The sequence below is a fragment of the Pseudorca crassidens genome, chromosome 3 (genome assembly GCF_039906515.1).
Source record: "Pseudorca crassidens isolate mPseCra1 chromosome 3, mPseCra1.hap1, whole genome shotgun sequence".
NCBI classification, from domain to species: Eukaryota; Metazoa; Chordata; class Mammalia; order Artiodactyla; family Delphinidae; genus Pseudorca; species Pseudorca crassidens.
The window spans coordinates 139368503-139391396 of NC_090298.1; the positions used below are offsets into that span (position 1 = coordinate 139368503).

General features: G+C 36.2%; 1 protein-coding gene across 4 annotated transcripts; it reads left to right on the forward strand.

Moving 5' to 3' along the window:
- The first annotated feature begins 432 nt into the window (after positions 1–432).
- On the forward strand, positions 433–20926 carry CLK4 (CDC like kinase 4). Of its 4 annotated transcripts, XM_067732635.1 has the most exons (13): positions 433–597; positions 3397–3557; positions 8126–8348; positions 9409–9499; positions 9898–9964; positions 12771–12887; positions 12980–13146; positions 13353–13447; positions 13698–13827; positions 16601–16683; positions 19433–19512; positions 20240–20330; positions 20412–20926. In XM_067732635.1, the coding sequence occupies exons 2-13, from the start codon at positions 3397–3399 to the stop codon at positions 20550–20552; spliced, it is 1446 nt and encodes a 481-aa protein (XP_067588736.1). In that variant the 5' UTR covers positions 433–597; the 3' UTR covers positions 20553–20926. The 4 variants fall into 4 exon arrangements, 3 of the variants coding, with proteins under 3 accessions (XP_067588736.1, XP_067588737.1, XP_067588738.1); XR_010942250.1 differs by lacking the exon at positions 19433–19512 and having other exon boundaries at positions 434–597; positions 20412–20549; XM_067732637.1 differs by lacking the exons at positions 433–597; positions 9409–9499 and adding an exon at positions 5451–5587 and having other exon boundaries at positions 3418–3557.
- The last annotated feature ends 1968 nt before the right edge of the window (positions 20927–22894 follow it).

A 22894-nucleotide genomic window follows, 5' to 3' on the forward strand; every position in this document is an offset into this window, starting at 1 on the left:
TCCATTTTTAGACAGGACGTTCCAAGCGGGCTGGACTACACAATCGCGTTCACTGAGCTAACCCCAGCACCAGCCTGGGCCGGTTTGCGGCTTGTCTATTGCGCGGTGGCTCTGCCTGCAGTTCAGCCGTGGTGCGGCCCACTGGGGCGGGAGAGCAGGAAACGGAGCCACGGTTGCCTCTGCTGAGAGGTGCTGCATTCAGAATAACTCCTCGAGTAGCAGCAGACACGTGCCACAGGCTTAGGGCGTTTCCTCCCGGCTTCACCCAGGTTCTCCCACAACGAAAACAATCTAGGGAGTTGCCTCAGCCACCACATGTCTCGGAGCGTGGACTGCTCCGCCCGCGCAACCGCATGGTGGAGGGCGGGGCCCGTCCCTGACGTCACACAGGGCTCCGCCCCTTAGGGGAGAGGCGGGAGCGCGTGAGCTCTGTTACGCAGGCGCGTTCGTCCTTTATAAATGGCGCTAGAGGCCGACGGTGGGGGTGTAGGGAGAGGGTGTTGCCGCCATTTTGTAGGATGTTTGTCGCAGCGACTGGGAGAGAAGACGGCGGTTTGGTGACAATTACTGGCCAAAGGGCCTTTTACTTTTGCGGAGGTAAGGTTTCGGATAGGGTGTTCTGGGCTGGGCGGTTTCTCAGTCTTTTAGGTCTCGAAGCCACGTGTCGGAAAAAGGACGGGATTCGGGGCCTCGGCAACGGGGGTTTCTTCGGGGCACAGCTCTGCTCGTGGCATTTGAAACCTAAAGTTGCCCAGGTGTCATGGTAGATTTAAAATCCTAGGGCGGAAAGGCCTCGGCTCTGCTGCTGACTCTTCTCAGAGAGGCCGGGTCACTCACATCACGGCTCCTTAGGCCGGTGACTCGTCCCGCCGATCAGGGTGAGACCCTGCGAGAGCCTCATGGGGCTAGTGTTGTCCTAGATCAAGCCTTATTCTGGGTCCCTGGCCTCGGCCGTTTGTAGCATTCTGGGATTTTCCGAGGTCAGACTTATGCCTCTGAGTGCGCCAAAGGCCCTGACCAGGTGCCCTGGCGGAGAGGCGGGGGGTGGGGACTGGGCGTCCGAGGAACTGCTAGTTTGCGAGTCCAGGTGGTGGAATTTAGCTCGTGCTTGTGAGAGGTAAATACGGAGAGGCTCATCCTTTGTGCGAACTGTTTTTTTCCTAAAGTGGAGCATAGTATTGTTGCATCAGATCTGCATTTCTGATACTTCTGCATCACACTGTCCTTGATTACTTAAGTAACCGTGAAATGCTTATACTATTCTTAGGAAACAGCGCTCCAAACTGACCACGTCAGCCACCTGGTCTTATTTTATAGCTATCTTTGTATGATTGTGCTCCATACATACACCCACAGGCTTCTTGTTATCCATTACATACAGTACTCTTGGAGCCATCTAATCATAACTTTAACCTATATAGATATTTTAATATAGATAACGTAAAATTGTCGGGTAATACAGGGTGTTAAAGGGCAGTAGAGAATCAGGTTTCTAAGATGGATATAAACATCCGATGTTTATTGTATCTGATGTTTTTATTGAAGGATGTCCGATGATTCTAACATGTAGGATTCTTTGTTAATTAGAAATAGTGTGATAATTCTAGATAGTTTTTCTTTTTTTTGTATGCGAAGGAACCTAATCTGTGTAACCTGGATCTGGGATTCTTCTCTTGGCCTCCTGAGAAAATATTTCTGAACAGTAGTGGCGGCGGGGGGGTGGGGCGGGAATGGCTTCCTAACAGCTGAATTAAATTTAAAGTAATGAACTTGGCTAGAGAAATAAAAACCTTTGGCTCTCCCAAGATGCTTATTTTAATATTTGCATATTGATAACTGTGGTTATTTAAGAATTCTGCCTTGGTGAGCTAGTTATGGCCTACTGACAGTAGAAGGAAAAAAACAGAACTGAAGCAGACACACATGTTTTGCAAAAACTGCATAATAGTCATAGTAATAAACCTCAGTCATCAGATGTTGTAATTTTGCTTGCTATGATTTAAGAATGCTTAACTAAACAATTTTAAAGAGTTCCTGTGTGGTTAAAATACAATTTGGGTAATTGAAGGGTCAGAAGAATTCCACTAGAAATATAATTTTTTTTTTTGATGGCTTTTCTGATGGTCTTTTGGCTCAGGTTAATTTGTAATGTCATTTATTTCAGTTTCCCATATTCAAATGACTATGTAAATCAGAATGCTCACTTATCAATTTCCAGTGAGAGCCCTGAGTAGAGTTTTAGGATTTTTGTTGGACCTAAGAATCAACAAGAGAAGTGAGTTAAAAGATCTGAATATTTGGTGGCTTCGGGCTCTGATGGCATGATACCTACATTTTCTTAGGGAATACCTCCCAGGAGATGCCTCATTTTAAAGTCTTTTAATTCATTTGAAGTCTTTTAAATTTTTTACTTGAATTTGTTTCCTTGTTATTGAGTCATTTGGGCTAACTGAAGGGGGTTAACTAAGTTGGTTTTGCTCCATTTTACCTGTTTTCAGCTCCTTGCTGAGTTGTGAACCTCACCCTCTTCAACAGTTTGGACATCACTGTTAAAAACTTAACTGCTTTGTGAAAGAATTAAGATGGGAAGAGGCAGATAGGGATGACATTGTTAGAACACAGATCCTGATCCTGAATGGAACCTGGGAGGATGTAGATGGAGTCAGGGAATTGTCACAATTATCTGATTTCAGTGTGACCATATTCATCCTTATAGGTTCATTTCTTTAGTCACCCCAGATCTACAACAAATATGTTTAATTTTAAGAATGGCTGCAGGATGATCTGAAAATAAACAGTCATCTCCTATATTCAGTATCCCTAAGTGTTTCTCTGACTTCAGTTATTTGTATCACAGTATTTCGACAAAGCTGCATGACACTTGTGATATTTGTTTTAAATTAGTTCACATTTAAAGTTAACATCAATAACTTAATAATTTGATTATATCAATAACTTAAGAGATTAGTAATAATTTACCATAGAAAGAAGGTAATGATAAAAATAAAACCAAAAAAGTTATTAATTTCTAGCTAGATATTGTTGTCTACTGAAGGCTCTAAGCCTGAATCCTGACTCTTTTTTTAAAATGGCAGTTAGCAAGTGTTAGTTGAAGATATGCACCAAGCTGAGAATTTATCCAGAAGAATTGAAAGAAAATGTATTAAGGTCTCACAGTGTTATCATTTAGTACTAGGTGTGTATACCACTTAGAATCATCTGACATACCAGTGGGATAGTGCCTCCATGCCCTGGGAACCATTACCTACGAAGATTTTAGAACCTGTACAACCCTATGTGCTGGGGTTTTTCTATTTAATATTAATGTGAAATATTTTATTTACTAAATACAACCATCTGTAAATTCCACAACTCACTTTTCATTTCCATTAACAGATGAGGCATTCCAAAAGAACTCACTGCCCTGACTGGGATAGCAGAGAAAGCTGGGGACATGAAAGCTACAGTGGAAGTCACAAACGGAAGAGGAGATCCCACAGTAGTACACAAGAGAACAGACATTGTAAACCACATCACCAGCTTAAAGAATCTGATTGGTAAATTACGCTTGAACTAGTACCATTTTAACACTAATAGTTTTAATGACTTGTCATTAGCTTATATAGCTTTCATCTGTCAGATTGTTTTATAAATCAGTCAACAAATACTCATTCAGAAAATATTTACTGAGTGCCTATTATATGCTAGACACTGCTGTGAATAGAACAGAGTTCCTACCCTCACATATCTGTGTCCATTTCGGAGCTGTAGGAGACAGTTGATTGAGTCCCAGCTGCCAGTAATATAGTTGGGGGAAATGAGACACACAAAAGTTAAGTAAGTGATTAAAGGACCAGTGAGTGCCTTTAACTTGTATGTAGTAGGGAGAGCTGTACATTGGGGCACTTATTTAGGGTTCCACAAATGAGAGATAATGAAGGGTGGGGAAGAGTTCATCCAGATGAGAAAAATAGCATGTGGTGTGTGAGAATGTTAAAGTGTGTTGGGGATTAGTTGCTTATACTGTATTCTACAGGTTATATTTGTAGATAAGGCCAGTAGATATGTTTGGGATTTTTAGAAGCTTGGCTGTTGTAAGAAGGGCCTCAATAAAAATTTCCAATGGCATGTGTCCTGTTCTATTGTATTCTTACCAGTGTAAAATTTGGAGGTAATACATTTATATAGAATTGAAGGAATTTTTCAAGTTCCTAAATGATTAAACAAAGCCTAGGTGAATAGAGTTTCTTTCATTCTGTCCTCCATTAATTTCCCTCTCTCATTTGTTTTTGTTGGTTCTATGTTTTCTCCTTGTTTTGTGCAGATGTTCCACTGGGACTGTTTGCCAGATTGCTTTCTAAATTAGCCAACTGGGGTTACTTTAAAAAACAATATGTAATTTTTTTCCTTCTCCATGCCAAAACAGACTTGTTCTGTAGAACAGTGAGCTTGTTGGTAATCAGTGCAGACTAATCATTCTTCACACACTATCATATGGAGGGAAGAGGGAGAATCTATGCCAGGATTTCAATGACCTGAGCTAATTAATGTATTATACAAGAATATCTGTACCCTATATTAAGATAAATACAAAATACTCTGTAAGGCTTAACATATAGTACTAACCATTCATGGATTTATTATGCATTGTATGTGTAGAAAGGAAGTGATATGAATGATTAATGATATGAATGATGAATTCATATTCATAATTAACCACATAAAGATGTTAATGAGTCAGTGCAATAACCACTAGGCCAATAGTTTCTTCTTTGATATTGGCACCAGAGATGTCTGGTGGTAATTGCTCTCTAATCTGGAGTAATCTAATAATCTTTTTCAAGATTCAAAACTTTACAAGAGTGTTTTTTGTAAAATTATTGGAAAGAAATGAAAAATACAGAAGCGTATAAAGAAGGTACGCTTGGTAGGATGCTAGTCCCCCATTTGGATGTAAAGTTATTTCTTATTCTTCTGAAAAATATTTTTGTATACAAATCTTTGCCTCTGAATATTTCCTGAAAATAGGTTCTAAGAAGGGACAGTTTCAAGTTAAAGGGTGTGAACTCTTATAAGGCTCTTGCTACATATTCACATATTTTTCTAGAAAGTTTGTACCAAGTTACACTCCTACGACATGCTGTCACCAGTCTTGCCTATTTTGAAATGCCAAGAATAGTGTTTTGTTTTATTTGAATTTTTAAATTTCTGCTGAATTTGTCCTCTGTCATGTGCTTATTGAACACTTGAACATTTTTTTAATTGAAGTATATTTGATTGTGAACATTATTTTTGTATTCTTAGCCTATTTTTTCTATTAAAGTGTATTTTTCTTATGATTTATCAGCGCTTTTATTGGTTATCAATTATCTTACCTTTTTTCATATATATTTCAGAGTGTCTTTTCTTTATGATTTGTAAGTAGCCTGTGAATTTCTCCCTTCCTACAGGCTTAATCAATTCTACACAGGAAGACTGATGTGGCTGTGAACACATTTTATATCCTTAAATGTCTTGTTGTAACATAGAGTATCAAGCCTTAAACCAGTGATTCTCAAACTTTAGTGTGAATAGAATCACTTTGGAGGTATGTTTAAAATGCATATTACCACATTATTCAGTGAGTCTGACCTGGGGTCCAGGGATCTTCATTTTTAAAAATTCAATATTTCGATATTGTTAATAAACAGACCACCCTTTGAGAAACACTGTTTTAAGCCCTTTAGCCCGGCATACAAGATTTTGGATGATCTGTTCCCAGCTTATTTATTTGCCTATGTTCCCCTATGTGAAAATTGCTCTTGCTGAAATTGTCTACTTACTATTTCCTAAGTAACATGTAGACAAACTTATCTCTAAGCCATTCTGGCTAAAAGTACTCTATAAATGTAAGATGGTAATATGCCATTTTTCTTTCCTGGCATTTCTTCTACTTCCCACTTTGCCCAAATCCTGATTTCCCTTTAAGATGCAACTGTTCCCTTCTTTTTCATGAAATCTTCCCTGACCATTTTAAGCATTTTGAGTTTTTTCTCCTAAGCACTCATATCCAGGCTTTCAACATTTCCTGCATTGTTGAGTTTTGTTTTATTCTTGTATGAGTAATCTCAAACTGAACAGTTATTTGTTGGCAGGGATTTTGCCTCATATATATTTTTTACCTTCCACAGGACCTGTGTGGAAATAAAAACAAATGCCCATAGCCTCATTAGTCTTGGCTGTTTTGAAGAACTACAGTGAAATATTCACTGGACATTCAGTGAATATTTTTAGAAATTAAATCAGTCTGTTCATCCTGTTCACTGTGTCCATATAGCCTTTATAATTCTGTAGACTTTGTTTATATAATCTCTAAGCCTTGGTTGTTGTAGGTTGAAGAGGTCCTCATCTTTTTAGTTTATCCTCATGGTATTACTTCACTCTATGTTTGTTATTCTTTAGATTATTTATGGATTATCAGCAGCTCTAATTTCATGCACTAGTCCAGCTAAGGATTATTAGTGTTAGAGTTTTCCGACAAATTTTAGACTTTTATGGGAAGGATGCCTTACAGAATTAAACAGATGCCCTTTAGAGTATGGTAATTTCTAGTTTGACGTATTGTAGATCTCTCCCTTAACGGTTCCAAGCAACTGATCAGATCCCTGACTTAGACCCAGATTTAGACCCTAATATCCTGAGTTGTTTCTCCAATGGCTAGAACTTAAGGCTGACACTGGGGAAAGGGGGTTTCTGCATCTCCCCAGCCTGGATTTGATGCCAGCCCTGTTGAGTAGCAGTTTTAGAGATGCTTCTCCTTTATTTCTGTGTAAACCAGCCTCCTGAGAAAACAAATGACAACATATTCTGGGAAAAAGAAAGAGGTTAGTGAGGGCAGTCTGGTTAACATCTGTCACTCCATTGCTTGTCAGGATTATTTTAGCTGGTGTGTCTGACTGGGCAGGTGTCCCCTCTCTCCCTCAGTGCTCCATGTGCACTGAGGGATCTCTAGAAGCTTCACACTCTGTTGAAAAGGACACTCATCCCAGGTAGAGAGGGGGATGGGAAACTGGGCCAATTGAATCTTTTTCTTTCCATCAGATCAAGGCTGCTTAACTGGAATCCATTGACTTCCTGAGGTCCATGACCTCTGAAATTCCTTGCCAAGTTTTGTTTACGCATTTGTGCGTTTCTTAGGGGAGAGGGTCCATATCTCTCAATGAGATTTTCAAAGGGATCTGTAGATTCAGAAGTTAAGCACTATGGCACCAGATGATGCTGTTTTTCCTGAATTCTTGTTTATTTCACAAGCAGGAGTGACAAATTCAAAATGCAAAGGGAAGTAGGGGGTTGGGAAATCCTAAGCAAGCAATTACAAGAACCTTTTCTCATTTGAGGGGGATATATTTTAGATATTTTTGGCACATGAAGCAGCCTTCAAAAGCTGTGTTGTCTATTTCTCAGAGAGATACAGGAAGCTCGAAATAGAGGAGAGGAGATGGAATAGGTGGTGTGTATAATAATACTGGCACATACAATAGGATTTAGAATGTGCTCTACAACCATGGCAAATCATTTTCCTTCTAGGGATCTCAGTTTAGTCATCTGTAAAATGAGAGACCTGAAATATATTTAAGATTCCTTTAGCTCTAATACACCTTTCATGAAAGAACTCTGTGTGCCAGAGATACCTAACTTACATTAAGAAGGAAAGGAATCCTGTTTTGCCTGCCTCATATTGTGTGTGGCTCTGAAAAAAGGAAGAGAGCTTAGTTACAGATGCATATATCACAAGATTGATGAATTTCAGAAGAGCAGTTTTGTGAATTTTTGGTCTTAACTTTCCCCAGAAGGTAAAGGGACACTTAATCAAGTAAACACTGAATACGTTGAATGATTTGACCCAAGCTTTGTTCCTTCATAGCAGTATATATTAATAGAGATATGTTCCCCTTTACTTGTTGGTTAAAGTAAAATTACTTCTTAAGTTTTGTGAGTTAAATATAAATTCTAATTCATCAATTTGTATTTTTTTCTTTTATTGAGTTAGCTGTTTTAAACCAGGAATTCTTGAGAGAATGTTTTATTTTAACCACGTTATTCTAGAATGAAGAGAGTAATTTTAAATCCTTTAATGTGTTTGCAGTCATTATTTAGAAGCAGGGTCCTTGAATGAGAGAGATTATCGGGACCGGAGATACATTGATGAATACAGAAATGACTACTGCGAAAGATATGTTCCTAGACATTATCACAGAGACGTTGAAAGCAGTTATCGAATCCACTGCAGGAAATCTTCAGTCCGAAGCAGGAGAAGCAGTCCTAAAAGGAAGCGTAATAGACACTGTTCAAGTAATCAGTCACGTTCGGTATGACTGATTTTGTTTTTATTTTGAGTGGATACTTATTTGTGTGTAAAAGCTCTTACTGAGCCAATAAATTTGAAAAAGTTTATAATACTATATGAATATAATTGTGTTTATATTACTTGAATCCTTAAAGGAAACTTCCAAATTCTTACAACTAATCTGTATTTATTAGTTAGCCCTCATTTGCCCACATTTACTCATTTTCTGCAGACCAGATCATGAGTTTCTTGATTTTAATGTTAAAAATATTTTTATCTTTTATAACATAATCATACGAAAAGATGAAGCACCCATCTTTTCTTTCATCTTAAACGTTTTTTACTTTAAAAGAAACCCCTTTCCCAGTACTTGGAGACAAATGTAGAAAGTTGCACTGGCGGATACTTACCCTGTGTATAGCACAGGCTCCAATTAGTTCCATTGGAGTTCTGAAAGTGGGTGCTGAAGGGGAAATTATCGTCCAGAAAGCCTGCCCTTTTTTTTTTACACTCATGAATCTTCACTTGTTTGCAGTAAACTATGAATTATTATTTTCCTCCCCAAGTTTTCTTCAGTAGAACTATCATTGATTAGATCGAACATTGACATTAGCCTTTATTTTCCCCTTTTATTTTAATTATGTTTAAAAATATTGCTAAATATCAATTTGAACTAATCTTGACATTTTAAAACATTTTCCTGACAAACTAGACATCTCAACTCACAGCATAGGCTATTTTATAACAAGAGATTAATAGATCATGACATTGCATTCTTTAAATTTCAGACTTCAATTAAGTCAGTATTTTAAAGAGACAATTGTGTTGTTTTTTTCTATTGCCACTTTAAGTATCTTATCTGAAAATCTGTTCCTTGCCATGTTTTTCTTCTGTAACATAAACTGTGCCTTGTGAATTTCTGGGGACTGAATTTGAAATTGCTCCTGCCAACTGTTCGTGGCCTGGTGCTTATCTGAATGCCTGAATATCTCCCCGCTGAATGAATTGCGTATTCTGCCCTGAATTCACTCTGATATATTGATTGGCTGGATGATCTTGGTGCTGCCCACTTGCCGTTCCAGAAGAGCCACCGAAGGAAAAGATCCAGGAGTATAGAGGATGATGAGGAGGGTCACCTGATCTGTCAAAGTGGAGACGTTCTAAGAGCAAGATGTATAGAATATTTTTCAACACTTTTTAAACTTTTCAGACAGAATAATCTTTTTAAGAATAGTTTGTCAGCGGGGGGCTAAAGAACTCTTCATTGCTTTTTTGTTTTGTTTTTCGTGGGTTTGTTTGTTGTTCTTTTGTATTTCTTCTTTTCTATAGAGTTTAAATATTTCTACTCTAAAGTTCCAAAATAATCAGTGGAATTTGAGATTAGAGCAAGAATGATAGCTCTATCTAAATTATTTTTGTAGCAGCTGAAAATAAAATAATTTGACTGCTGGAACCTTAATTATGCTTTAATAGAGATCATTTGAAAATATTCCACACTTAAGCATTCATTATTTGAATAACTGATAATTTGTACGCAGGTACTTACACTTCTTTCTCCCCCCTCACTTTAGATGAAATCGTGGACACTTTGGGAGAAGGGGCCTTTGGCAAAGTTGTAGAGTGTATTGATCATGGCATGTAAGTTTGTTGTTTTTCTTTTTTGAACATTCTGATATTTTTGGTGGAGAAGGATCCATAATTTAAATGAACTGGAATTTAAGTGGTAACTATGTGTTTTCCTGGGAGGTATAAGTATTCAAAAGTTCTTGAACTGTGTATGATTTATTTACCGTAAGTACGGATTTTGATCAAGAATGCTAAGAATTTTTATCAGATGGAGTTCATTGAAATTAATGTGAATGTTCAAGTGAAGAGTTTCCTAGAACTTAGGTCCTTAGCTTTCTATAAGAGATTTAGAGTGCTTTACCCTACTTTTGAATTGCAGAGACAATAAGTTAGCATGTCTAATCTTCTTGGTTCAGAAACTTTTATTTCCAAAGGAAATGTTTTCCTCTAGGATCTCTATTCTGTGGTTGCAAGTTTTTATGTAAGTGAATGTCTTAAAACAGTTTAGTGGAAACTGCACATTTCTAAATTGACATCTAAACTTTTCTTCATAAAATAGTTGAGGATGTAATTTCCAGCTTATTGTAAATGCTGATTTTTTTAAAAAAAACATATCTCTCTTTTTAAATGTTTGGAGGAATCTAAATACAACAGCTTGATACCTCCTGTCATCCATGAACAAACTTTTCTTGAATACTTAGAAATGCTGTATCCTTGAACTTACTTTTACTTCATTTTTCATAGAGAATATTATCCTAAATGTCTTTTATTATCACCCTTTCCTCTCTATGACAAAAATGTGAACATAAAGTAAAATTTTAAGATATTTTGAAATACTTTGACTTAGGAAAGTTGCTAAGAATTCCCATATATTCTTCACCCAGATTCCACAAATGTTAACATTTTACAGTATTTAATCATTCTCTATATTTACATGTTATATGTATTTTCAAGTTTTGCCAGCTCATCTACAGACCTGATTCACATTTCACTAGTTGTCCCATTAAGGTCTTTTAAAAATTTCTTGAGGTTCTAAGACTTGAGTATTTGAGATATTCCAATGAATAGTATTCAATTGATCAAGTACAAATCTGTTACAAATTTTGATACTTATTAGACCTAAAACATACAGTTTGAAAATATATCTTTTATTGAGATGGTTGGGGCCTTTAAAAAATGAGTTCATGTGTCCATAGATAAATCTTACTGTTTTAGCATTAAGTTTCCATTTTTCGTTTTTTTTAATTGACAAGTAATATGAAAGCTTGTAAGTTTAAGGTGTATAACGTTGGTTTGAAACATTTATATACTGCAATATGATTACTATAGTAGCATTAGCTAACACCATTATCCATTTTTCATTTTTATAGCTATTAGCACTGTTCATTTTTATAGCTTATTAGCAGTTAGAAAACTTGGCCATATGATTAAATAGATGAGACTAGAAGAAGTTTTGTCACAGCAGTTTTATAGTAATTCTTGTAAGTCTTGAGATATATGTTATACATCATAGGGAGATAAATCATTAAAAATTTATTTTGATGATTATATATCAGCCCACAACTTCATTGGGGCCTTGTCAAAAGAAATGAGTTTGGAATAGGTTTGCTATCCAACCACTAGAAAAATTTGTTTGCCTCAAAGATTTTTTTTTTTTTTTATAAACAGCCTAGGGCACAAACCTTACCATATTAATTTCGTGTGCATGGGGTTCTCTTTTGTAATGTGGGAAGGCCATAGTGAAAAATGCAGGGTTGACTGCTGGCTTGTATTCAAGAAGATCAGGTTTAGAAAAGAGGACAGAAGGAAGCTGAAGATTTGGAAATCCCTTTCCTCAAAATCATTTATGGCTTTTTTTTTTGGCCGCACCACGTGGCTTGCGGGATCTCAGCTCCCCAACCAGGGATTGAGCCTGGGCCTACGGCAGTGAAAGCTCATGTCTTAACCACTGGACCACCAGGGAATTCCCTCTGTACTTTTTAGGAAGTATTACAGATGTCCCGGTCTAAAACACGCTGCCCTACATTGTTGCTATTTATACCTATTCACATCCGTGAATGCACTAAACATTTTTTTGGCTTCATGACTTATTGGTGTCTCCTTTGCCGGAATTATCTAACAAACTGATAGTTGTCTTTCTTCTCTGAAGAAGTCTAAGCTCCCCTAACCCTGATGGTTAGGCTCTTTCTTCTCTCTACTCCTTATACCAGGCACTTCTAACCTTATGATAAGTTGTTCAAGTGTCTGTCTTTTCCATTAGACTGTGAGGTACATGGGACAAGCCCTTTTTAACACTGATTCTAATGCAACATCTGGCACAGTCGCTAGCCTGGTGAATGAGTGAATGCTTTCAGCAGTAGTATGTTCTATTCAAGGTTTATATTTTTATCCTTTTTTTAAAAAAAAACTACTTATAAAATCTAGGTAAATTTAAACTTTTGGAAACAAACATTAACGTTGATAAGTATTAAGAGAAATCATCACTCCGTATAATGTATATTTTGTCAAAATGTTTCGAAAAAATGTTTATAGATCTGCTATAATATACCCTGAAAGATTATTTTAGGAAAATAGCATAGAATGATTGGTACTTAATAAGATTATGCTTTAGAGCAGGGGTCCCCAACCCCTGGGCTGTGGACTGGTAGGAACTGGGCCTCACAGCAGGAGGTGAGCAGTGGGCGAGCAAGTGAAATTTCATCTGCTGCTCCCCATAGCTTGCATTACCACCTGAACCATCACACCCTCCCCCCACCATGGAAAAATTGTCTTCCATGAAACCGGTCCCTGGTGCCAAAAAGGTTGGGGATAGCTGCTTTAGAGGATACATGTCTTCAGTGCCCTTCTGTACATTTACCATTTTCATTTTGTTTTTAAGGGGTGGCATGCATGTAGCGGTGAAAATCATAAAAAATGTGGGACGATATCGTGAAGCAGCTCGTTCAGAAATCCAAGTATTAGAACATTTAAATAGTACTGATCCAAATAGTGTCTTGTAAGTAATAAACTTGGAACTGTGATCCATTATGTTACATGAAATAATCAGAATTCTGTGAACTGAATTATTTTTATTCTGATCTGTTTTAGCCGATGTGTCCAGATGCTAGAATGGTTTGATCATCATGGTCATGTTTGTATTGTGTTTGAACTCCTGGGACTTAGTACCTATGATTTCATTAAAGAAAACAGCTTTCTGCCATTTCAAATTGACCATATCAGGCAAATGGCATATCAGATCTGTCAGTCAATAAATTGTAAGTATACTTGTTAAATTTTTAAATACCAGTAAATTAAAGGTTTTATTGTACAAGCAACATATCAAAACATTGTCACTAAAAATGCACATTGCAAGTAAAGATGAAACCACTTTTGATCCCTACCTCTACTACTAATTCTCCTGTCTTCCGGTACAGATTAAATTTGTAAGTGAAACTAATAATGTCTTTTTGTTCTTTTGTAGTTTTGCATCATAATAAATTAACCCATACGGATCTGAAGCCTGAAAATATTTTATTTGTGAAGTCTGACTATGTAGTCAAGTATAATTCAAAAATGGTAAGTTACACTTGTTTTAATTTTGGTAGTTGTCTTTAAAATTAATTTAGCTTGGTGATCCTTGGATGAGGAATTTTACCTTTGAGGCTTATTATATCCTGATGTTTAACCCAAAAAGGGTAATCCTTTGCCTTTCTCATGGGGTTATTTTGAAAATCAAAAAGATAATTCATGTGCAAGCCTTTTGGATAGTGCTATAAAATATTTCATATCTTTATTGATCTTTGTGTTTACTTAACTGTATCTCTAGAAACGTGATGAACGCACACTGAAAAACACAGATATCAAAGTTGTTGACTTAGGAAGTGCAACATACGATGATGAACATCATAGTACTTTGGTATCTACACGGCATTACAGAGCTCCAGAGGTCATTTTGGGTTAGTAGATACCAGACTTCCTGATATTTTAATTGAAAAAGAGATTTTTTGTTCTCTACAGCTTTTATTGGGGGGCAGGTAGTTGGGGGATAGCTGTAATTTTCTTAGCAGTGTACAGAAAATGTTTTCTGTTTTCATAAAAGCTGTCTGGACATTGCTATAAATATTTTTCCTGAGTGGGAAAAATGTGATATCATCTGTAAAGATATTCCAGGTTGTGGTTATTTTTGAACAAGTCAGTCTTACAAGATCATAAGAGAACAAGCTGTATTGGCTAAGTACATGACAGCAGTATGATTTTGAAGCAATGTGGGCACCTCTTTTCGTCTCATCACAAATCATGGTGCTGGTGAAAATGCTAAAGATTGGGTTGGCAGACGTCTAGATGTAGGGTGGATGGAGGTTAAGAGGAGAAGAAAGAGGGGCTAGTCTAAGAGGAGAGCTTCTTTGATCATCTTTGACATGAGAAAGCATAGAAAGGAAAATTAGTTAAGGTGCAGGGTTTTTAAATATTAATAAAAGGGAACTCAATGAGGGAGAGCGCGTCTTATGCCTCAAAATTTAAAAGTTCGAGACCAAGTCATGTTGATAGAGCAAGGAAGTCAGAAATGGCTTTGGGGGCTTGGAGACAGTGGGAAAAATTCAGATCAGGTGATATTGGGAGATAGTTAAATGGTATAAACATATTACTTCACCAAAAGTAAGTTTCAACCGAGGTTGGATAGTAAAACATCTTTGTGGAATCAGTCTTTTCCACTTTTTACCTTTTGTCTAAGAGGACTTGGTAGTTCAGAATATGAATGTGAAAGCAAACTAATGATGTTTACCTAGAGTAGAGAATTAGTAAAAGGGACAGGAAATTAAGAATATTATGTAGTGCTGGCTAGTAGAACTTTCCATGATGATAGAAATGTTCTATATCTGCACTACCCAACATGGTAGCAATTAGTAGCCACATGTAGACTACTGTGTACTTTCAGTATAGCCAGTGTGACTGAGGAACTGAATTTTAAATTAATTTAAATTTTAGATTTAAATAGCCACATGTGGCTAGTGGCTACCAAATAGGATAGCACAGGTTTGGAGCTCATCTTTTGAGATTGATGTTACTAGGATTTCTGCTTAGTATGGTCTGAAAGAAGCTGCTGTGTTGCAGTAGTTTAGAAAGTGTATTCATGGTTGAGGACTGAAGGCTGCAATGAAGGTAAAAGAAAAGAGTGTGGGAAGAGATTGTGGACAGAGATGTATTTTCAGAGCTTAAAAAGAGATAACTTGCTGTGTTTTATCAATTTTAAGAAGAAGATTTTTCTCTACATTTTAACATGTGAGGGAACATAACATAAAACAATTGGCATTTTTTCTTTGTTATTGGTTTGTAAAACAGTGGTGTATCTTACAGTTAGTTAATGGCCTCCTCCTAGATGCGTAAGATACAGTGATTCTTAGTAATAATACAGTCCCATGCGTGGCCAGGCTGGGGATAGTTGATATAAATCTGAAATTGGGGTTATTGGTCTTTAGGAAAAGAAATGAACAGATGGGAAGATTAGAAGGGTTCTTTGTGTGTTTGTGAAGTGTTACTCCTGAGGATTAAGGCAGAATTAGGTTGAAGAGGAAGATGTTGTCAGTTGCTACCATTGAGGAGGGCAGTTGGTCTCATGTCTTGGGTGTTGGTAGTAAACAGAAGTTGGTAAAAGTGAATGATGTGAAATTCCAAAGAGTATGAGAGCTGACGCATAAGAGAATGAGGTAATTTACAGTCACTTGGGAGAAAGCTGGACTGGGAGACAGGAGTGGCTGGAAAAGAAAACTTTCATCTTAGATCCAGGCTCTGTCATTTGCAGATTTTGTATGTGTTACTGTAAGTAGAAACCATGCTCCATTATCCTTTTGTTCAAGTGATAAGTACCATGAGGGTTAACAAAAATGGCTAAATCATAGTCAAGTTCCTTGAATATATTGTTTCTTCCTTTGTCTTTAAATTCAGTAATGTTACTGAAAGTAATTGAAATGTCTTTTAAAGTAGGATTTATTTGTACATTATTGTTTTATTAAAAACTTAATCTTTAAAAGGTTAAAACATCTGTATGGTTTACTCTTTTCCTTTCTAATTAGATATAGACTTAAGGCTAGGTGTTTCTTTCTTTTCTGAATAATGTTACTCTTGAGAATTCTGAAGGAGAAAGTATATATGATCATATATAGACAACCTGAAAGTACATATGTAGATACCTCTCTATGTGAACTTTAAATAGCTATATAATTCTGCTTATGGGTGACACTGCTTATAATATCCATTATAATTCTTACATAATTTATGTGACACTACTATTTCTTTTAATGGAAGAAATAAACTCAGATATCAAGCTGATGGTAATTGATGAGGGGTTAGTAATTACATTCTGAGGATAATTATTGATCTATGTTTGCACTAATAAAATGTAAAATTTCATAGAACAACCGTTAACTGGGTATAACAGTGCTCCTCATTGCACAAGCAATTCAGAGACTATGGAATATATGCTAATCCTTCTTATTTTACGTAAAATGCTTCCTCCCCCAGGTTAAAATACTGTAATTTGATACAAGGATATGGAGGACTGAAAGCATAGTGAATAATGTTTGATATAAAACTAAAAATGTAAACCCTGAATTTACTATCATATTCTCCTAAATAGGCTATATAAAGAGAGCACCCACATAGGAAAAGATATTGTGTATTGGCAATTAAAAATTGTTGCATAATACAATGTTTGGTTTTGTTTTTAAATAGCTTTAGGTTGGTCTCAGCCTTGTGATGTTTGGAGCATAGGTTGCATTCTTATTGAATATTACCTTGGTTTCACAGTCTTTCAGGTATGTATTTAGTAAATGTTATTTACTGATTCATTATGAGCTTTAATGTTAAAGGCATGTTAAAGTTTTGGTTTCCATATTGGAAAGTTGCCATAGTGTCATTATTCTTAAGATTAAAACTTACATGTGCAAAATAGTCATCCTTCTCTAAAACCATAGTTGAATGAAATACTCCCAGTGAATGGTCATAATTCATTCTGCATGTGGAGCTTTTAAACACATGGTTCATATTGACTTCATATGATCTGTTTTATTGTGGTGCTCCTTCATACATTTACATTAGTGTTACTATGGTCAGTTTTAATTCGGCTCTGGTTATGTTGCACTTTTATTAAAAGAATTCAGAAACAGTAAGCTGTATTAAGCATCTATGACACCCTAGGCACATTTCTAAGCACTATGTGTATAAAAATTAAAAGACAGCATCTCTGTCCTCAAGGAAGTCATACACAGGATAGACATGGGAAAACGTACAGTACAATGTGATACTTGCTATAATGGAACAATGTAGAAGGGAACCCAGAAAAGGTGAACGGTTAAGTTTCCTTAGAGAAGGCATCACTGAGGAGTAGGGAGTTTAATCCATGCTATAAGGAAGAGTAAGAGTTTGTCAGAAAACTAGAGTGTGTGATGGCCATATCAGGAAGAAATGGTATTCATAAATGCAACAGGCATAAAGGAAGCTACTCTAGTTGAGGAAGGATGAATAGTGCTGTCAAGAGTGTCTTGGATAAATAGGAAAATGGTGTCAGTAGGCAAGTACTGATTCATAGTGGACTTGTTTGCCATAGAAAGGTATTTGTTTTATCCTAGGAGTCAGTGGTTTCCAAATGTAGACTGGTTGGTCTAAAATGAAAATGATTTTGTAGGGTTGCCATTCTGGCTTTCATTTAGAAATTATCTCTCCTGGTTTTTTGGTATTAAAATGTTCTTTCTGTGAAATGGTAATAGTTATTGGCTTACTTGGCAGAACAAAAAGGAGAAAATGTTATTTAGGTCTCTACTTTTTTTCCTCATAATTTTGCTTATGTCAGAAAACTAGAAGTCTTGAAAGCTTCAAGTGGTGTAACCATTGAAGAACTTTAAGAGGGTTGTGATTTGATCAAGGTGTGTTGTTAGATGGGGTGAGGGTGGATAGGGAGTTCCTGGCTAATACTATCAAGGTTGATTTGAGGTTATGGCAATGCAGGATGAGGAGGGAGGAAGCTGTGATGAATTATAAGTCACTTAGGTGGCTGTTGCAGAATATATGTGTTCACTGCTGTGGGGCACCTCACCAAACTTCTGTCTACTCTGTAGAGATCTGTTAAAAGTACTCTGAGATTGTAGACAAGTTTGATATCTAGAACATAGCTGTCGGTCATTTCTAGGGGGTGGTGTCTGGTTTTGTGGTAGTAAGCTATAGGGTCAAGGAAAAAGTTGAGCACAGTGCATGCTTTCTTCATTCTGACACATATAAAATCCTTCAGATGGTTTTATGATTGTAAATCATTCTGAGATCTTAAGCGTCGATTATTAACTTTGGTTTGAGATGTGGTTTATATTTTAATTCTACCCTCCAAAATAGTCTTCAACTAAGGAACTTTTTGAAGATAATGGAGCTTGTATTATTTATTCCTGTCACGAATTAAGAACATTTTGAAAGCAGTGTGCTAGGCACAGTAGCTAATGTATTTAAAAAGCATTGCACATAGACTCTGCTCTTCAGAACAAGGATTGGCAAACTATATCCTGTCTGATGCCTGCTTTAAAAAACGAAAAAGAATATGTGGTAGAGACCATTTGTGACCATCCAAGCCTAAAATATTTACTATCTGGTCCTTTACATAAGAAGTTTGCCAGCCTCTGCTTAGGAGTGTACCATTTAGTTTAACAATTTATTCTACTTTAGCCAAAGCTCTGTTACTGTGTAATTTAAGAATATGAGTTTTGACTTGGGTTCACAGCTCAGGTTTCCTCATTGATGAGCTATGTGAGCTTGAGCTAGTATCTTAACCTCTTTGAAAGTTATGTTCCCACATTCCTAGCTCAAGGTTGTTGTAAGAATTATTGGGACTGTGTTTTTATTGTCTAGGATTAGTGTTACGAAGTTTCTATCCATTGGGTAATGGAGGTTAGTTAAGCAACCGATAAAATGAGTAGCCAGGTTTTTGGTAATCTTCCCCAGTCATCCCTCAGTTAAACAGTGCAAGTAATACAAATAAGGAAAATCTGTTCTGTTTTACATTAAACAAATTATTCCAACATTGTTAATCAACTGTACTTCAGTAAAATATACTTAAAAAGTTGTTCCTCAATCAGCTATACAGACCTTACCAATCCATTTCAGAAATCGGACAATCAGTATAGCTCATTCAGTTTTTTTCCATCTTTGAAGTAGAGTGTAATATAAATTGTATAGCTGTCTAATCTAGTCCTTTTATGGAAACACTATTTTCTTTTTTTTCTTAACATTTATTTATTTACTTTTTTCGGTTGCATTGGGTCTTCATTCCAGCACGTGGGCTTCTCTCTCGTTGCGGTGCACAGATTTTCTCTCTCCAGTTGTGGTGTGCAGGTTCCAGAGTGTGTGAGCTCTGTAGTTGCGGCTCGCGGGCTCTCTCGTTGTGGTGGGCAGGCTTAGTTGGAAAGTGGATTCTTTACCACTGGAATACCAGGGAAGTCCCGGAAACACTATCTTCTTGTGTTTTCCTTTTATGTGCATGTAGGGAAATGGAAAGTGCTAAGTTTCTTTTTCCTATTTTTTTAGACTCATGATAGTAAAGAGCACCTGGCAATGATGGAACGTATGTTAGGACCCATACCAACACGCATGATTCAGAAAACACGGTATGCTTTTTAAGATTAAAGCCCTATATTGGGTACATGCAGTGGCCTATATTCAAACTATAGAAAACCCATCTTTGTTGTTATTGCTTATTCCAAAGACTGTAGATTTTGAATTTTTTTTCATGAAGTCGTTTTTGAAAAGTAATGCAATATTTACTTTGTGATCCAGTAAATAAAGTGGTGTTTTTATACTCAAGGTAACCTTTGCATAAGTGTTTTCCTACGTTGATTTAAAAATAATACATAGAGTAGTAAAAAGAGCTTGATTTTGGAGTCATATCTAAGTTTGAATTCCAGACTGTTGCAAACCACATGTATGTCTTTGGACAAGAATACTATAAGTGGTTTCAAAACATAGCTTCACCACAGAAGTCATCCAGGGAATTGTTAAAGATTTCCAGCCCCATACCAGATCTAGTGAAATCAGAATTTACAGGAATGGATCTAGGAACCTCTGTTTTTGAAGCTGGCATTGTTTCACTTATGGTATTTGGGAACAACTTAGGTGGGATACTAAAACTTCAGACGGTACAAGATTAGGAAAAATATCATATAAGGTAGCCGATATAATTATTGCTGAGATTTTTAGAAATTGTATGTTTATATATATAGAAAGAGAGATGTCTGTGGTTCCATCTTTTCCCCCAATCCCCTGGTGGGGGCAGGGCAAGCATGTGGGATTTTGGGGGGTTTGTTTTTTTTTAATCCAGACGTCTCTTTCCTATAGGAAACACAAGTATTTTCATCATAATCAGCTAGATTGGGAGGAACATAGTTCTGCTGGTAGATATGTTAGGAGACGCTGCAAACCATTAAAGGTAAAACAACAAAAAACAAAAAAGAAACTGTTTTAACTATTTTTTAATGTCTTTCTTAAACAAAGTCATTTTTCCCCTCAGGAATTTATGCTTTGTCATGATGAGGAACATGAGAAACTGTTTGACCTGATTCGAAGAATGTTGGAATATGATCCAGTGAAAAGAATTACCTTGGATGAAGCATTGCAGCATCCTTTCTTTGACTTATTAAAAAAGAAATGAAATGGAAATCAGTGGTCTTACTATACTTCTCTAGAAGAGATTATTTAAGACTGTGTCAGTCAACTCTAAACATTCTAATATTTTTGTAAACCTTAAATTATTTTGTACAGTTAAGTGTAAATGCTGTATGTTTTGTATCAATAGCATAATTATCTTGTTAAGCAAATATGGTCTTGATAATGAATGAAATATAAAAGCTAAAATTAATTTTCCTTTTTTGAGATTAATTACCATTTTTAAAGACCTTTGGAATATCTTTTGTGTCCAGCGATAAATGTGATTGATCTTGCTTTTTTGTACATGGAGGTTGACTCTTGGAAGTGATTTTTGTGTTTTGTTTTTTGTTTTTTTTGAGTAAAAGGAAATCTTGGCTACTTCATTCTTAAAAGAATATTCTTTATTTACCTCAAACTTTTCTTAGCTTTAAAAGTTTTTTCTGTAATTGTTGAACGGGTAATAAGTATTATTAACTCTAGGTAGGCAGGTATTAGAAACCAAAACCCATAGGAACTGTTTGCTGTTGGAATTTCATTAAATTGTAAGTATTGTGTTCTTTTTCATTGGGTGATGTCAGTGGTGGTGAGTAGCATTCATGGAAAGACATCCAACTTGTGCATCGTAATAGGTTAATAAAACCACATACACACTTCGTTTAAGATTAAAGTCTAACTGGAAAGTTAGCTTGGAAAGTCCTGTTTTCCAATGGCTATTTATGTAGTTAGTCACAAATGTAGAAATAGGAATTCTGATGACTGAAGTTTTTGTTTTTAATGCCAAATCTTCAGGAGTCTAGAAATTGTCCAATATCTGTTTCCTTACCATATGAAGTATAAATACTTAAACCTCAGCCTATGAGACTTTAAGGTTATTATTAAACAATTTGTATTTATGTTACTCTTTACTGGAAAAAAAAAAAAAAAGATTTGATTGGAGAACACTTGGGAAGAAAACTGCAGAAATTTCCAGACCCTGATTGGTTAACATAATGAACTTATTGTTTGTAGGTATTTTTTTCTGTTTACCTGTTTTCACATTAAAAACTACATGGTAAATATTAATTTAGTAAAAAAAAAACAAAAACTATCGATCAGTCTGCCAGGTAAAAATGTTTTTTGTTGTAGAATTCATGATTGATTATCCAGATAAAGGTTTTTTGTTAAAAGTATTCCCATTTCTGAAGTGCATTACCAAAGATTTGAGTTTTATCTGTATTCTGAACATAAAATGCATGTAATTTTTTGGTATGACAAATAGTGATACCAAGGTGGGTTTCTCTACATGATCCGCTGGTAGCATCTGCACATATAGTAAAGCTATGTTCCTGAAGTTGACTAGGAATTTAAGAAAGCTGAAATTTTGCCGTAGAATCACTGCATAAATTATGCTTAGGGCTCTGATGCAGCCTACATATGTTATATAACTACAGTCTACATATGTTATATGTTATATAACTATGTTATATGTTATAAGGTTTTTTTAAAGGAGCATTTGATGTAAAGAAAAGGTTTTTCCTTAACACAGCAATGTCGTTACAGAGATTAAGAAGTCAGCCATCCTTTATTTTCCTCTCCATTTCCATACTGCTGGTGCCACTCTACTACCTAAGCCTCCTGACCTTTCCCTACAAGTGCTCCAAGTTCCCAAATTAATGTTTACTTTCTCCCCCATCAGAAACTCATTCCTTTGGAGTAGCTGATCTCAGGATATAGGAGGAAAGAAAAATATCCACACTATTTCTTACTAAGAAGTTAATGATTGCTAACCCCTTTCCCTGCTGAAAAGTATTTACATTCTTCACTAAGGGTATTTGCTAGTTCCTAGGCCTAATTCATGGAAGTTTAGGAATTAAAGTGAAACTTCAGTGAATTAGGTAGGATAGAAGAAAAGTTTAGTGGTGAGGATGGTATCTCTGGTATCATATGAGTGTCTACTGCTAACCTTCCTTCCCATCTTCTGTGAACTCTCAGGTTCCTACTCTTAATTGCCTTTTTCCTTGTACTTCTGAACTCAATTTCTGAAAGCGCCAGGTTTTTATTTGACAGTGTTGGGAGCTTCAGCACTAACAGGAAACGTTTAGAATGGCCGGTGTATAAATATGGATCGTTTGTAACTGGGTATTTTCCCTCATGATTTGATGTCTCATAGATTACTATTTCTAGAAATTCCACTGACGTCAAACCTAGTTTTAAAAGTGCAGCTAAATAGGTTATTTCCAGTGTTTTCTGCTACTGCTTATAGCTCAGGTGTTCTCATCCATGCATTCATCAAAATTTTTGGAGTAGACGAATAAAATTGACTTACCCAGTTGACAGTAGAAAAATACCCAGTGAAGTTTTGTAGTT

Excerpts from the sequence above, each read along its gene's own strand:
- CLK4 (XM_067732635.1), top strand. The coding sequence starts at position 3,397 with ATGAGGCATTCCAAAAGAACTCACTGCCCTGACTGGGATAGCAGAGAA. Across the intron at positions 9,965-12,770 it reads GAGTGTATTGATCATGGCAT|GGGTGGCATGCATGTAGCGG; the intron begins GTAAGTTTGTTG and ends TTTGTTTTTAAG. Across the intron at positions 13,147-13,352 it reads GATCTGTCAGTCAATAAATT|TTTTGCATCATAATAAATTA; the intron begins GTAAGTATACTT and ends GTTCTTTTGTAG.